The sequence below is a fragment of the Triturus cristatus genome, chromosome 2_2 (genome assembly GCF_964204655.1).
Source record: "Triturus cristatus chromosome 2_2, aTriCri1.1, whole genome shotgun sequence".
NCBI classification, from domain to species: domain Eukaryota; kingdom Metazoa; phylum Chordata; class Amphibia; order Caudata; family Salamandridae; genus Triturus; species Triturus cristatus.
In genome coordinates this window covers 1,018,595,252-1,018,610,244 of record NC_140582.1, presented here as the reverse complement: position 1 = coordinate 1,018,610,244, position 14,993 = coordinate 1,018,595,252, and the positions used below count along the sequence as shown (strand labels likewise).

Here is a 14,993-nt window from a genome sequence, read left to right as displayed (position 1 = left end):
TATGTATGTAGGTAGGAATGTCTGAATGAATTGAAAGATGGTTGGATGGCTCAGTGCTTAGGATGAATGGATGCAGGACTTTAAGTGGGCCGGCTCTGAGCACCGGCAGTTATTTTCAGATAAACTCGAAACAAGTCTCTATCAGGCTCTATTTTCGGCCCTGGCAAAGGTAGTCAAGTTTTCTTTTTTTATTGGACTGCAGTCAGAGCATTCACATCGATGTGCGCATTCTCATTTTGCTCACTACTGAGAAGTGGAGACATCATGCTACGTGAGCTACGATGTAGGAGGAAGGGCAATCCCTTAAAGAGCGTGTTTCCCGAACGTAGGCTAATTCGAGGAGATTTTCTTAAGCACACAATGCTAGTTATCTTCATGTAGACTGCGCCCCTACTTGGATAGCCCACACCCCTTTAACAGGTTTGCACCGCCCCTTTTAGAGCACCCCCAGTTTTTTTCCCACTTAAAGCCCTCACTACACCTTAGTAACAAAGAAATGGCCCAAGCTTCCATTTAAATGTACAATGGCACCAAGTTTCATAATTTGCCATCCACGCTGGCAGCCTTCTACCACAGTGCAAGAGTGTCTATCAGCACGAAGATTTGTTATCCACAGAAATGTTGTGTGATTTGCGTAGGTGTCTGCTGGAACACTCATCACCAAAAGGTATTAAAACATGCAAATTTGCAAGAAAAACGTATACCATTCCATAAACCGCTTCATAAATGGGCCCAGTGCCACTACACCACCCTCATCCCCATTCTTGCTTAGCCTTACGAAATCAAAGAAAGACCCCAGCAAACCGGGTAGAGCCACTATAGCAATACAGGGACTTAATTTGAACAAGTCTCTGCCGGAACGCCCAGCAACAAAAGGTCTTAAAACATGCATATTTCCGGATAAAACATATACCATGCCATAGAGCGCTTTATAAATTGACCCAGTGGCACTACATCACCTTTACTAGCTACACATATGCATGTTACAAATGTCTGTGTTATAATCTGCAACATTCCCACCTCTCCCACCCCCACCCCTTCCCTTGCTTAACCTTACGAAATCAAAACAACAAGCCCCAGCACTCCCGTTAGCGCCACTATAGCCATGCATAGCCTTAATTTCAACAGGTGTGTGCCGGAACGCTCATCAGCAAAAGGTATTAAAACCTCCAATTTTCCAAGTAAAACATACACCATACCATAAGGCAGTTTATAAATAGTCCCAGTACCACTACACCACCTCCACACCCGCCCTTGCTTAACTTTACACAATAAAACAAAGAGCCCCAGCAAACCTGGAAGCGCCACTATAGCCATACAGAGGCTTAATTTCAACAGATATCTCCCGAAACACTCATTAGCAAAACGTATTAAAACATGCAAATTTGCGGGTAAAACATATACCATGCCATAGGGCTCTTTATAAAGGGTCCCAGTGGTACTACATCACCTCTAGTAGCTAGACATCTGCACTTTACTAAAGTCTGTGTTTTAATCACCAATATACCCACCTCCCCCACCCCCGCCATTGCTTAACCATACAAAATCAAAGAGAAACCACAACCATTCCTAGTAGCGCCACTATACCCATACTCGGACTTAATCTTTAAATGTTTCTCTCCGTAAAGCTTATCATCCAAAAGTATTCAAACATGCAAATTGGTGGGTAAAACATAAACCATCCCATAGCATGGTTTATAAATGGGCCCAGTGACACTACACCACCTTTACTAATGATACATCTGTATGTTAATAAAGTCGTTTAAACACTATGTAGAGTGTATAGCAGAAGATGGGGATAGTAAACAAAGTTGTTATTCCCAAACTTTTGCTACACCGTCCCTTTACTGTATGTATATTAAGGACATTAAATTTCATGAAAAAATTGATGAGTGTCTCAAAAGAGATAGTGAAACTGAGCACCGGTAAAACCCGGACCACTTAAACACCTACGTATATTCAGCACAGGGACAAAGCCTGACAATTACTATCACTTGTAATGACATGTACTTTACTAATGTCAAGAAATTCATACAGAAAATATACCGAACATTTTCATTTCTTTTTTATCTCTCACACATTTATAAAACATCTCTTCTAAAGAAACACTCCCCAACCACTTCTCTCTCATGAGAACAGACAATAATTAATATGTTTAATACCATATATTTTAGTATATCTACCTTTTTATTATTCACTAGTCACAAACTACTAAAACTATTAACTATACCCAAATGCAAACCAGAAACCATGTTCATATTATATCTCAACCTATATTCAAATGATTCAAACTATGCGTACATATAAAAGGAACGTTCACTTTTACTATCTCCATCTCCTCTCTATGTAATCTCCAAACACAGTAGAAGGCCTCACAGTACAACAACCTACCTAGACTTATATTCAAATCTACCTCTCACTGTCAAAAATGAGACCACAACCTGTCCATATAACATTTCTGGGTTTGGTTTTATCGCTTTTAACTTAATAACACATACATCTCCTACCCCCCCTTCCCCACTACTTCCACAAAAAGTATAATTTGCAAACGTGGGACATTTTGTTTTTCTCGCCTGAATACATTAACAAACCCAAATTAACGCTGTACCTCATTTTCAAAACCATTCAATCCTTTAAAGATGACAAATTACATTTCATCTTTGTGAAAAATTCCTAAACATATATAAAGTACCTATATAACAACAGGTCAAACTTTATGCATATTTTTTAACCAATATGAAACACCACACTCTACTAACAGGATATTTTTTTTAAATAAAAAATACTTTCAATACGAAATTATCACCTCAAATACTTAATCACTACTACAGAACACACAACACACCTTGTTCATTTCTACCTCACCTTTGTAATTGGTATGCAGATTTCAAATGTCACACATGCATGCAATTCTTTCTTTCTCACAGAGTACATGTAATGCACCGCTTTCATCAAGAATGAAACCAGTAATGTCAAAATTTCTCTGTCGCTACACATATAAATACATGTAAACAACAAATCAGAATACTTCATTCCATCATCGACATTCCAAAACTTATCTCCATTGGTCATTTTTGAATTTTGCATCTGAAAAGCTACTTAATATTCCGCGCCACACACAGGTCAGAAGTTCAACCTATTTTATCACCACACTTTCTGGAACATTCTACGACACCTGCAGGTTAAAAGTTCATGATTTTTTTAAACGTAACCTTTTCTTTTTCAGCATATTCTCGAACATTTAACACCACCTGCGCGGTTAAAAGTTCACCATTGTTTCAAGTTACAAATGTACCTTCCAAATGCAAGTAGCACGTCTGGTTGAGCTTTGCACATTTCATCTTATCATATGTACTCCACATTTAGACTGCTCTTTATTATCCAACGACAAACATGCTTTTTCACGCAACTAATGTGCACCCTACTTTTTAGCACCCAATGCTTCTTATCTTCCAATCAATTATCGTTTTCTGTGTAGTTGCACTTTACAAATACCGTATTTATTTGCCTTTGCACTCCCTGTATAACACCACCTAAGCACCATATACAAATTACCGTGTTCCAAACAAAACTTCCTCCTACTGCGTATAAAATATTACTGACACTACTTAGACAGGTGTGGCACAGCGGCCAGGGCACATGACTTCACACCATAAGACACACAGTTTAGGCTCATGCTTTCATCCCCGACTCCCGAACCAGCTCACCTTAGCAGCATCAGACTCTACACAATACCTCACTTAATTTCCATACCCAGCACTTTCAGACTGGTAGCTATGAGTAGTTCGCTTCGCACCCCCTCTATAGCACACCCTAAACACCCCCACAAAGGTTACAGTGCTCCTACCGTCCTCTTTCCTACTTTTTTTGCCCTTTTTTCCCTTACTCGCTTCGACGGAATCACAAAATGGCGGCCAACACTTCCTAGTTGCAACCACTCGCAGCGCTCCCAACCAATAAGCAGCAAGCTCGTGCTCGTAACGCCTCAGCCAATCAGATGGCAGAATTCCCAAATATCGATATCTGTAAATTTCGATATTTCTCCAAAACTACTGAATGGATTTACACCAAATAAACAAAAACGTGCTTTCTACACCAAGACCCATCTCCCTGCCAAATTTGGGGTAATTCCGTTTACCCGTTCGACCTGTAGCCTTGTCTAAAGTTTCCTATGGAAATTAACACGTTTTGGGACCCCCTTTTTTTCTCAGCCCCCCCTTGACAACTCACCCCCAAACTTCCCACGTAGGAGCTGATATGAACAAAGAGTTAGTTTGGAAAATTTCATGAAGATTCATCAAACGGCGCCAAATTTATAAGCAAAACAAAAAATGCTCTTCCTATGGAAACTTGGTCCTAACTATAACTACCTACTGGCGACTGCCAGTAGGTAATATATATATATATAGATCTGTATATTATCTACTGGCGGTCGCCAGTAGATAGTTATAGTTAGGATCGTGTTTCCATAGGAAATCTGAAAATTCTATTTTGAACAACTTTGGCGCCGGTTGACGAATCCTCGCGAAATTTTCAAAACTAATGGGGCGCTCCGCTCAGCTCCTACCCTGAAAGCCTCGGGGTGATTCGTCAAGCGGGGGCCGAGAAAAAAAGGGGGGCCCAAAAGGCGTTTTCCCCATGCATTTTCCCATAGGACCTTTAGTCGAAGGTACAGCCCGAACGGCTGAACAGAATTACTTGAAATTTGGCAGAGGTAGTCCTCGGGTCAAGGAAGTGCCTTTTGCATATATGGAGTCAATCTGTTTAGTATTTCCTGAGAAAATAGCATTTAAAAGCATATAAATATCTATAAGCGCGCACCGTGCGTGCACCCTAACGTGCGTGAGCGTAATTCTGATTGGTTGTTACATGTCAGTCAACGTTCGAATCGGTCGAAATCAGGAAGTGTCGGCCGCCATTTTGTTTGTTTTGGGTGCGAGAGTGAAAAAGAGAGGTGACAAACGTGAAAAGGGGGCAGGGTAGAGAGTTCTTGACCCCCTAGCCTTTGTCATGGGGTCCCTAAAGGACCCAGAAGGGTGAAAAAACATTTTAATTTTTTTTTTAAATATCGCGAGGTGCGCGCACCGTGCGCGCACGGTGAAAAAAATAATAAAAAAAATAAAAAATACATACATAACTTAGCATTTAAAAAAACGTACAAATTCACTTAAAAAACCATAGGTTTCACACACGTTATAGATAGGAATTAGCATTTAAAAAACCTTGCAAATTCACTTAAAAAACCATAGGTTTCACACATGTTATAGTTAGGTGGACATTTCACTCGTAAAAAACCAATGAAATTCCCCCATTATAGTTAGTTCAGATAACTATAACTCGCGCGACCGCCACTCTATCACAAGGATGATGTCATCAGTGATGTCATAAGTGATGCCACTGACCATGTCATGAGTGATGTAATATGTGATGTCATGAGCAGTGGATTGCGGGCGTGCGAGTTATAGTTATCTGAACTAACTATAACGGGGAAATTTCATTGGTTTTTTACGAGTGAAATGTCCACCTAACTAGAACATGTGTGAAACCTATGGTTTTTTAAGTGAATATATATATATATATATATATATATATATATATATATATATAGATATATATATAGCACTCTGCTTCTCACCCATATACACCTCAGCTCCTCTCCATTGGAGATTTGTAAATGTAAATGTATGTAAATGTATGGATACTTGTATAGCGCACGACTACCCGGAGGCCTCTCGGCGCTTGTACGAATACCGCTGTGGAACCCATCCTGGCTTTTCCCTGTGAGGCATCCACTCCTGAGCACCCCCAAGGTGAAGGCCAGGCATCCTTAGCGTTGTCGGGGCCGTTGTGGAGATTAAGCAAGCTATTGCCCAGAGTTACAGAGTGGGACTCCATGATTAGAATGGCACCGAGGTGAGAATTATCAGGTCCGTGGAATTTTTGAGCCCAAGACCCGCCGAGGCAGGGAATTGAACCCTGGTCCCGGGCTAGACCTCTGCATCAGGGTCTGCCGCTCTAATCATTGAGCCACACTTCTCCACTTGAGCCACACTTCTCCACACCAGGCACCAATAGGTGCAGTTGTGAGAAGGGAACCCAATGATGAAGCTTGACACCCTCGGGTGGGTGAGGGTTCATGTCCTAAAGAAAGCATTTTCCCATGCACAACATTAACCCCCCCCGCCCCCCCTTGTGTACTAGACTTACCTTGTGTGCTTGATTGATTAGGGAATAGTAGGTGTCTGGGAGGGTTTCTTCCTCCCATTAGACACCGTGTGAATATAGTGCCTTGTAGGCCCATAACACTTTTTTCATAAGCTTTCTTGTGTACAATTCTTCTCAGGGTGAAGTCACAAGCAAACTCAAAATTAACCTGTGCTCAACCCTCATGTAGCTTAGCAGAGAGCAGTCAGGTTTAACTAAGAGGCAATGTGTAAAGTAATTCTGTAACAATTCAAAGAGTAACACAGTGAAAACACCCCACAAAAGGAACACACAGCATATTTGGAATGTGATTTTCAATATATAAAGTAAGATCAAAACTATAAGAATCCAATCAGTAGAATCGGTGATATTCAGTTTTAAAGATTTTAGTAAAGATAGCGCCAAAAATCAGAAAGCGCCAGCTTTGGATAGCTGGACACGCCGGAGCTGGACAAAATCACCAGTTAAGACTGACCGCAAAGGAGCACAGGCTGGCTACAGGGATCCAGTTAAGCCTGCTGAACAGAGTCAAAGATGCGTCACACAGCTGAATCGATGCATCGGTTCTGAGATGTGGCAAGTCTGCAGTGTGAGGTCCTGCATCATTGTCTAGGATCCCGCCGAGAAGGGTTTGCAATGCAAAGTCTGGCGTCAAGGATGCGTTGTGCAGTAGGGGTGATACAACGGTTTCGAGGAGCGGCGATGGGGAGTCCGTTGTTGTCAGTGAGGCTGCAGTCAACAAAGGATGCAAGGGCCTGAGCCTAGGATGCATCGCGCAACTGCAGTTCTGATGCGGTGACAGGCTGCGATGCGGGTTTTTGCGACAGCAGCAAGCATGCTGCTGTTGCAAAGATGATGACGAACAGCAGAGGAGATGCTTTGGTTCCACTGGATTCACAGAGGTTTGAAGAATACCTTAAGGCCACTAACAAGGGTCCAGCGCTGGGGTGGCACCACTTGGTAGGGTAGACACACAGATGGCAAAGTCGAAGGGCAGGAGCAAGATTGTTGAAAGCCTGTTTGTACTTGAGGATTCAGATCAGGACACCAGCCAGCTAGCCCTTGGAGTCACTCAGGGGTTCTGGGTTCAAGAGATGCAGGTCCTTCTCTCCCAAGAAAGAGGACATCATGTAGCAGTTCAGCACAGCAGTGCAGTAGTCCAGTAGGGCCAGCAGTCCAACAGAGTGGCAGTCCTTCAGCAGCACAGCAGTCCTTCTTCCTGGCAGAGTATCCACAGGTCCAGAAGTGTACTGAAGAGTTGGTGTCTGAGGTCCAGAATTTATACCCAGATCACCCCGCATCTCAGGTAACCCCACTGGCTCTCCATTAAGAATAGATGCCACTTCAAGATACTGATCCACATATACAGAACCCTGCACAACAAAGGACCAGCATATACCAACCATCGCCTGAGATTCCACCAACCCACCAGACAACTTTGCACCAACCTTCCTCCACCTCGCTCAAAGCCCACGCATACGTCGAAGCCGCAACAAGGTCATTCCTTCTCCTACCTTGCAACCAAGTCCTGGAACGATCTCCTTCTCCACCGCTGGACCTCACCCTAGTTACTGGGATTCAGGAATGGACTCAAGAACTGGCTGTTCAATTGGGCCTCCATAGCAAGATCCTCAGCACCAGGATGCCCTCACGGGTGATTAGCCGTGCTTTACAAGTCATGATTTATTGATTTATTGATCCTGTCTTCCCTGTCCTGCCTCCAGACTGGCTACCGGGGGTATGCATTCCTTTGTGTGGAGGCAGGACATAACCTATTCAAGTGAAAGTAGGGTTGTGCCCAGCTCCTCCCTCCGAAACTGACAGTGATGTCCCATGGCATCTTCTGTTTCGAAGAGTTGTTTTTTCTCAGTCTCTCTTCCTTTGGGTCACTGGACTGCTGCCATTTTGGGCAGGTCGGCGGTCTAGACATTAAGCCTGACAGGGAGCCACACTATTAAGGCAGATGCAGGGCCTGGACGCACATCTGACGTGACAAGGGCATGCCAAATGCAAGCACATCTGGGCCTTTCTGCACCCTGGATAATGCCAGGCAGCAGGAACCCTGCCCGTTTCTCTGTTTCTGATTCTATCAGTCCTCTGGTAGTATGGCCTGTAATATTGCTCAGAAGAATTCTTCCGAACTAAAGTAACTATATGAGACTCTAATTAGGGATAACATTCCTGCTTTAAGCTGCAAATAATGGCTTACGCAACTGGAAGGGACTGTCAGTTGCATAAAAAAGTGGCTTTTCATGTCCAGACACTTTGCTCACACCTTGTGCGATGAACTTGATAGCTTATACTTGTCCACTCTCAGGTCTCTATAAAGCCTGTCCCACATAGCCTCTTCTGTAAGGTGCTAGCACCACATGTTTGCTCAAGGACAGTATAGGAAACATAGACAGGCTCTACTGTAACGTTAGATCTATGGTAAAGCACTCTGTAGAGATCTGGAATCTTATCTCTTCTCACCTCCCTAAGATATGTTTCTTTACTAAGTCATGGCTATGTAACACTGCATTCCCTAGTATCTCACTAGCAATACCAGAGCAGTATTCGCTGGTTAAACTAGATAGGGAAAATGCCCGAAAGGAAGCATTGCCTTGCATGATTCTGTACAAGTTACAATAATTGACTCCCTACTTTCAGAACGAATTGAGATGTGCATCTTTAAATCCTCAATATCCGCTACTGAAGTCTGGAGGGGGGCATTGATTTATCGCCCACCAGGCTCCAATAAAAATGTTAGCCTGGTACTAACTGATTTTATTGCACCCCACGTTTTAGCTTCTGATAATTTCTCCTATTGGGTGATTTTAACTACCATGGGGAGAATACTAATAACCAAGGAGTGTCCCAGTAGCCAGCTGATATGGAGACCTTAAGGCTGAAACAAATAGTCACTGGCCCTACACATAAGGCAGGACATACCTTGGATCTTATTTTTGCAAACTTAGCTGATGTGACAAGTGATCCACCTCTCCCAATAACAGTCAGATCATTATCTGATTAAGTTCTCCATTCTATGCAAACATAGTTTTCTAAAAACTAAGAAAGAGTTCATCAGCTCCTACTGCCCTTGGAAGGTGGTCACTCCCACCTTCTCAAAATGTTTTACGTTGGCTTCACTAGCATCCTTTTCAGACATCAATGCCACTGTGGATGACTGTCACAAATTTCTAACAGATACTCTTAATCAAATAGCTCCTTTAAATAAATCCCCTTCCTCTCCCTCTTCTCAAAGAAACCAGGCACCCTGGCATTCCAATGACTTGCAACAGGACAAAACGAAATGTAAATGCCACGAACGGCGTTGGCGGGCCACTAAATTTTCCACTGATAAAGCAGCTTACCGGGTTATGCTCCGCAATTAAAACAAGATCAGAGCTGCTCGGAAAAAGCATGCAACTCCTCTAAGCAGCTTTAAAAAACAGGTTTATGACACCCCGTACCTGGATTACTTTTGCCACGATAGCACAGACTTTCTGTGGTTCCCTAGTTAACTTTTTAAAAAATAAAACAAATGCCATATATAAAAGCTTTTGTGTAAGCTCAGAATCCCCCCCAGATATAGCACTGGATCTGAGTCAACCTCACTATGTTGCCTTAGCTACTCTGGAGAAATTTAGGAGTGAAACTTGATAGGACACTATCTTTAAGAGACCAGGTTAATGCCACATGTGGCACCTGCTATGCAACAATGAGACTGTTAAAAAAAAGTGTTTCCCTGGTTACCTTCCACCTCAAGGAAAACCCTGGCTCAGGCGCTTATAATTACTCAACACACAATAAGAAACCGGTCCCATTATGCTTGTTTCTGGTCCAGAGAGGACCTGGCTCGGCAGTTCGAGCTGGACTGTTCCCATATGGAACAGGGTCAAGACTGATTTCCATATGGCTGGGTCTGAACTGTTGTGGTGAAGTGAGCTAAAGAACGATGATGAATTGAGCCCAGATCTAAGAGTGACGGGGTGAAAAGTTTCATTGGTCCGTCCATCATCTCCTTGTGTTTGCTTTGTTCACCCTAAGTTGGCAGGGTATGCCCAGACGTTGTTCCCTTGCTCACTTTGCCATTGGATTCAAACTAGCCTGGCTGATGAGGGGTGTTACCCCGAAACCGGTCACAGGATTCTTGTTTCCAGTCCAGGGAGGACCTGGCTTGGCAGTTCAGGCTGGACTGTTCCCATAAGGAACAGGGTCAAGACTGATTTGCATATGGCTGTGTCTGAACTGGGGTGGCAAAGTGAGCTAGAGAACGATGATGGATTTAACCCAGATCTAATAGTGACTGGTGATAAGTGTCTGAAAAGTTTCAGTTCTCTGTCCATCATCTCCTTGTGTTTGCTTATAATTAGTCACCTGGACCATGGAAATGCATTGTTGGTTGCAGCAAATGACACCTTGCTGTCTAAACTACAGGTTGTTCAGAACACCGCTGCCCAGTTGATCTGTAGCTTACCTGCGCGTTCATCTCCGAATCCCATACTAAAAGAATTACCTTGGCTGACCTTAAAAAAATGGGCAATTTTCAAGCTCATATGGCCCTGTATCAGACTCAGCCCGTGTACCTCAGTTCAAATTAAGTTTCTATTTGCCTTCCATAGAGTTAGGATTTGGCAGTAGAGCTTTCTCATATCTGGCTCCTAATCATTGGAACAATCTTCCTTTCCATATCCGCACTTGCCCCATTTTCATGAATTTTAAGATGGTCAAAACATGGTTGTTCTAGACAGTCTTTCCTATGGCTGCTGGGTTACTCCTTCGGGAGCGATGCATGCGAAATATCACGTATCTATTAGGGGTGGGCGACAATTTCCGTTCCGCTCCCGGAAATTGCGACAATTCGACATTTCCGCGTTCCGACCGGAACGCGGAAATGCCGAATTGTCGCAATTTCCGGGAGGGAACGGAAATTGTTGCCTGGCCAAGCACTTACAGATATAAATAAAGCAGGTGCCCGAGTTGAAGCTCAAATTCAGTAACGCATTCATCGGCACAATACATTCGGGAGCTAGGTCGAGGCTGGGCAGGTGTGCTGTTCTCCCCATATCTACCGTCAAAAACTAGCTGTGGTCCTTACCTGTCGCGCAATCCCCGTGTAGTTCCTGACACCAGCTGCTCTGATCGGTCTCTGGCCCGCGGCGTCTCTGGCCCACGGCATGTGAACTGCATGGAAGCCCCGCCCCACACACCAGCGGTGGGCAACGTCTTCCGCCCTTTCCCCCACTACGATGGACAGCTGACTCGAGGGACCCCAGGGACGTCGGCGCCGTGGCTGGCAACGTACACAAACTGTAGCGGGCGGCAGCGGCAGGCCGGAAGCACCAATTTCCGCGATCACGGAAATATCGCGTGATCGCGGAAATTGCTTGCATTCTCGCAAGAATTGGCGGAAGTGCCTTCCACCAATTCCGCCCACCCCTAGTATCTATAACATAGCATTCAGGCACACCTAAGCTCTCTATTGTGTGTGGCAGTCTAGGAGGAATACATAAAACCCAGCTGTTAGCTACTTCCAGTCATGTGAACCAGAGACCGGCTACAGGCACTAAATGGCTAAGGTAGGAAAATGCCAACTTTCTAAAAGTGCCATTTTGAAAATTCTAATTTAAAATCTGACTTCTCCATAAGGTAGGGTTTTTTATTACAATTGCAAAGACACCAACAGGAACTGGTCACCTGCTCCCATTTGGATATTTCAGCTTATTAACTGTAATAAGGTAACTCCATTGTTAGTCTGTGGGAGAGGTAGGCCTTGCAGTAGTGAAAAATTAATTTAGGAGATTTTCACTACCAGGACATATAAAACTTAAAATTACGGGGGAGATTTTCAAAATTTCCACGCAATGCAGCGCAGCCCCCTGAGAGGCTGCGCTGCGTTGCGCGACAGCGAGGGAGCAGGAGAGCGCCATGTTTTTAAAGATATAACTCTCTCCTTCCCTTTCCCTTCCACCGGCACTGATTTCAGCTGCTGTGCGCCATGCACACACCTTAGCGGCGTAGCGCTTTGGTGTGTGCATGAGTGTAGCATCGGTTTTGTACAGGAAGAACACACACTACAGCCAGTCCAAAGCATGGGATAAGTCAGACTCCTACAACAGATCGCCTAACAGCGTAAGCGCTGTATAGGCTCGACCTAAAGAGGAAAGTTTGGGCCTGGCAAAAGATTTGTTTTGCCAGGTCGAAATGGCAGTTTAAGAACTGCACACACAGGCTGCAATGACAGGTCTGAGACATATATAAAGGGCTATTTAAGTGGGTGGCACAATCAGTGCTGCATGCCTACTAGTAGCATTTAATATACAGGCCCTGGGCCCATGTTGTGCCACTGTACTAATGACTTACAAGTAAATTAGATAAGCCAATTTGAGAGAAGCCAATGCCACCATATTTTAAGGTGTGAGCACATGCACTTTAGCACTGGTTACCAGTGGTAAAGTGTGCAGAGTCCTAAGGCCAGCAAAAGCAAGATCAGCCAAAAATAGAGGAGGAAGGCAAAATGTTTCGGGGAAGACCACCCTAAAGCTGACAAGTCTAATACTACTTATAGAGTTTTTGGAGAATCTTAAAGTTGGAAATCTAATCAGTTCATAGAAGTAGATATGCAATGCGGAGATTTCTGTTTTGTGAAAACAGGCATGTGAATAGGTCTCTAAGTTAGCTTTATTTATGCAGGTGGGCGTTTGCCATGTTATGTTTGTGTTCAGATGCTTCAGCATATGCCATGAGTGTTTCTTCTTACACGCTCATGAAACGATTTTTTAAGTTGCATTTTCACAAATATTAAGTATAGGAACTGCTATTATTCATTGTTTTAAGCATAGTTGTTAGCCCATCATGCGCACTGTGTGAATTTTTAATATTTTTTTTAATGCAGTTAAATCCACATACAGTTTATTGGGCTTCTTGAAATCTCTTTCTTCGATCCTTCATGCCTACTCTGTTATTTTGCCATGTTTTTAAGGCATCACTAATTAACATGTGTTTGCCAACCAATGGTATTCCCATGGGTCATTTAACCTGCCGGTACCGCCTTTTACTTGCCACATCATGGTTATCGAGCCACTCATAAGGAGGTCCTGACTTTGGGTCTGTTACATGACACTACATCAATAAACTAATATCCCTACATTAATACATTTACCTTGATTTCAAAGTTGAGTTTGGGTTCCAGAGCTTGTGCACGTTCAGGTAGGTTTTAATATGTATTTTTTAACTTCATTTGATTTCTACATTGATAATGTAATATGTACTTTTGGTAACCATACATAAACCTTTTAACCCACACCACCAAAATGTTTATTACGCACCTTTACATTAAATGTATCTGCTATAGGCCTCATGTATGCATTTATTTTTCTGTTTTAAAGGCTCTGATCTGCTAATCGGAGCCTTTTAGATCACAAAACAGATTTTCTGGTATGTACAAAACCCAAACTGCGATTCAGTAATAAGTTATCAAATCCCAAAATAAATTTCTAAGTACATACGGAATCGCAAATTGGAAAGTGTGTGTTTAGGGCATCCCTTCTAATTTGTGATTCCTTAAGGTATGTATCAATGGTTTGTGACCACAATTGTGGTTGCAAATTATTGATAGGTTACCAACCCCTTAGTGGAAGTTATAAGCCATTCACAAACAGGAATGTGAATGTCGTCAAATACATTTGAACACTGCTTACTCCTAAAAAAAGTTGGTGAAATGTTTAGTTTTTTAACCCATCACATTTTCCTTTAAAGAAAATGGGTTACGTATAAAACAGATTATGTTATTTAAAATCAATCACAAACGTGGTGGTCTGCTGACACCAGCAGGCCACCATCCCTGTGAAGGCAGCGATTCATGGTTGGTCAGAATTTTCAACCTACCTCATTAATACTCATAAGGTTGGTCAAAATGCGACTCGCTGCGATTCAGTATTTTGTGAACTGACCTATAAGTACGTATGTCGGTTCGCCCATTTTACCAATACATTCAGTAAAAGTCGGTTCATCCATTTTACCAAATGCTTTTGAACATGGGCCCCAAATACTTGAGTTAAAAACAAGCTCATGAATTCATGTAAGATTTGACATAGGATTTGTATTAAATATGCTGCCACAAGATGTCAGTGCAGAACCCCCTTTGGCATAATGTAACAGTGCTTACTTACTGCAAGGCTGTTATCTTTTGACAGCTGCCAGAAAGCATTGTTGTCAAAAACAAGTGACGAATCTACAGTGGCATCTTATTAACTTATTTGTGATTCTGTTGAGTATAGTTTGAAAGGAAAACACTGAGACAACATGCAATGCTTTTTTTATATACACTTTTTTTTTACTTTTGCAGGCACCCTTTTCCTGCTGGTGATCGAGTGACCTTCAATGGGAAAGAATGCATTTGCCAAAAATGTTTCGTACCCTCAACCAGCAGCAGTGGAAATATCACAGTCCAGGGTCTGAGAAGTAAGGAGGGCACAGTCATTCCATTCTCAGTTCATTAGACAAATCATGAAAGTAAAAGTTGTTGAATTATAAACGATAAAAGAATGAAATGGTACAGTAACTTGTAATCTTCACATACCACAAATGACCTTACTGTAGATGTTTTTCACTTGCAACGGCATGCTTTAGGCAGTAGACGATATGCGGGTTTCTTTCACTTTTTAACTTCATTTTAAGGGCTTAATACTTCAATGGGGCTCCTTCTAGATGGTGAGACAGAGTTAGCAAAACAAACCAGCATCAGCCCCCACCTCAGAATCCTCCACTGGCATCCCCGCCCAGAAGAGATGCCAGCTCAAGCTGCT

The 14,993-nt window shown here is 42.9% G+C and overlaps 1 protein-coding gene across 10 annotated transcripts in view; it reads left to right on the top strand.

Annotated features, from left to right (window-relative positions):
* Positions 1-14,993, top strand: part of ABLIM2 (actin binding LIM protein family member 2) — a 918,768-nt gene that overhangs the window by 426,359 nt on the left and 477,416 nt on the right. For all 10 annotated transcript variants that reach the window (XM_085642477.1, XM_085642474.1, XM_085642469.1 and 7 more), the window contains one exon: positions 14,534-14,649. In XM_085642477.1, coding sequence (XP_085498603.1) covers positions 14,534-14,649 — 116 coding nt within the window. The remainder of the gene's footprint in view (positions 1-14,533; positions 14,650-14,993) is intronic.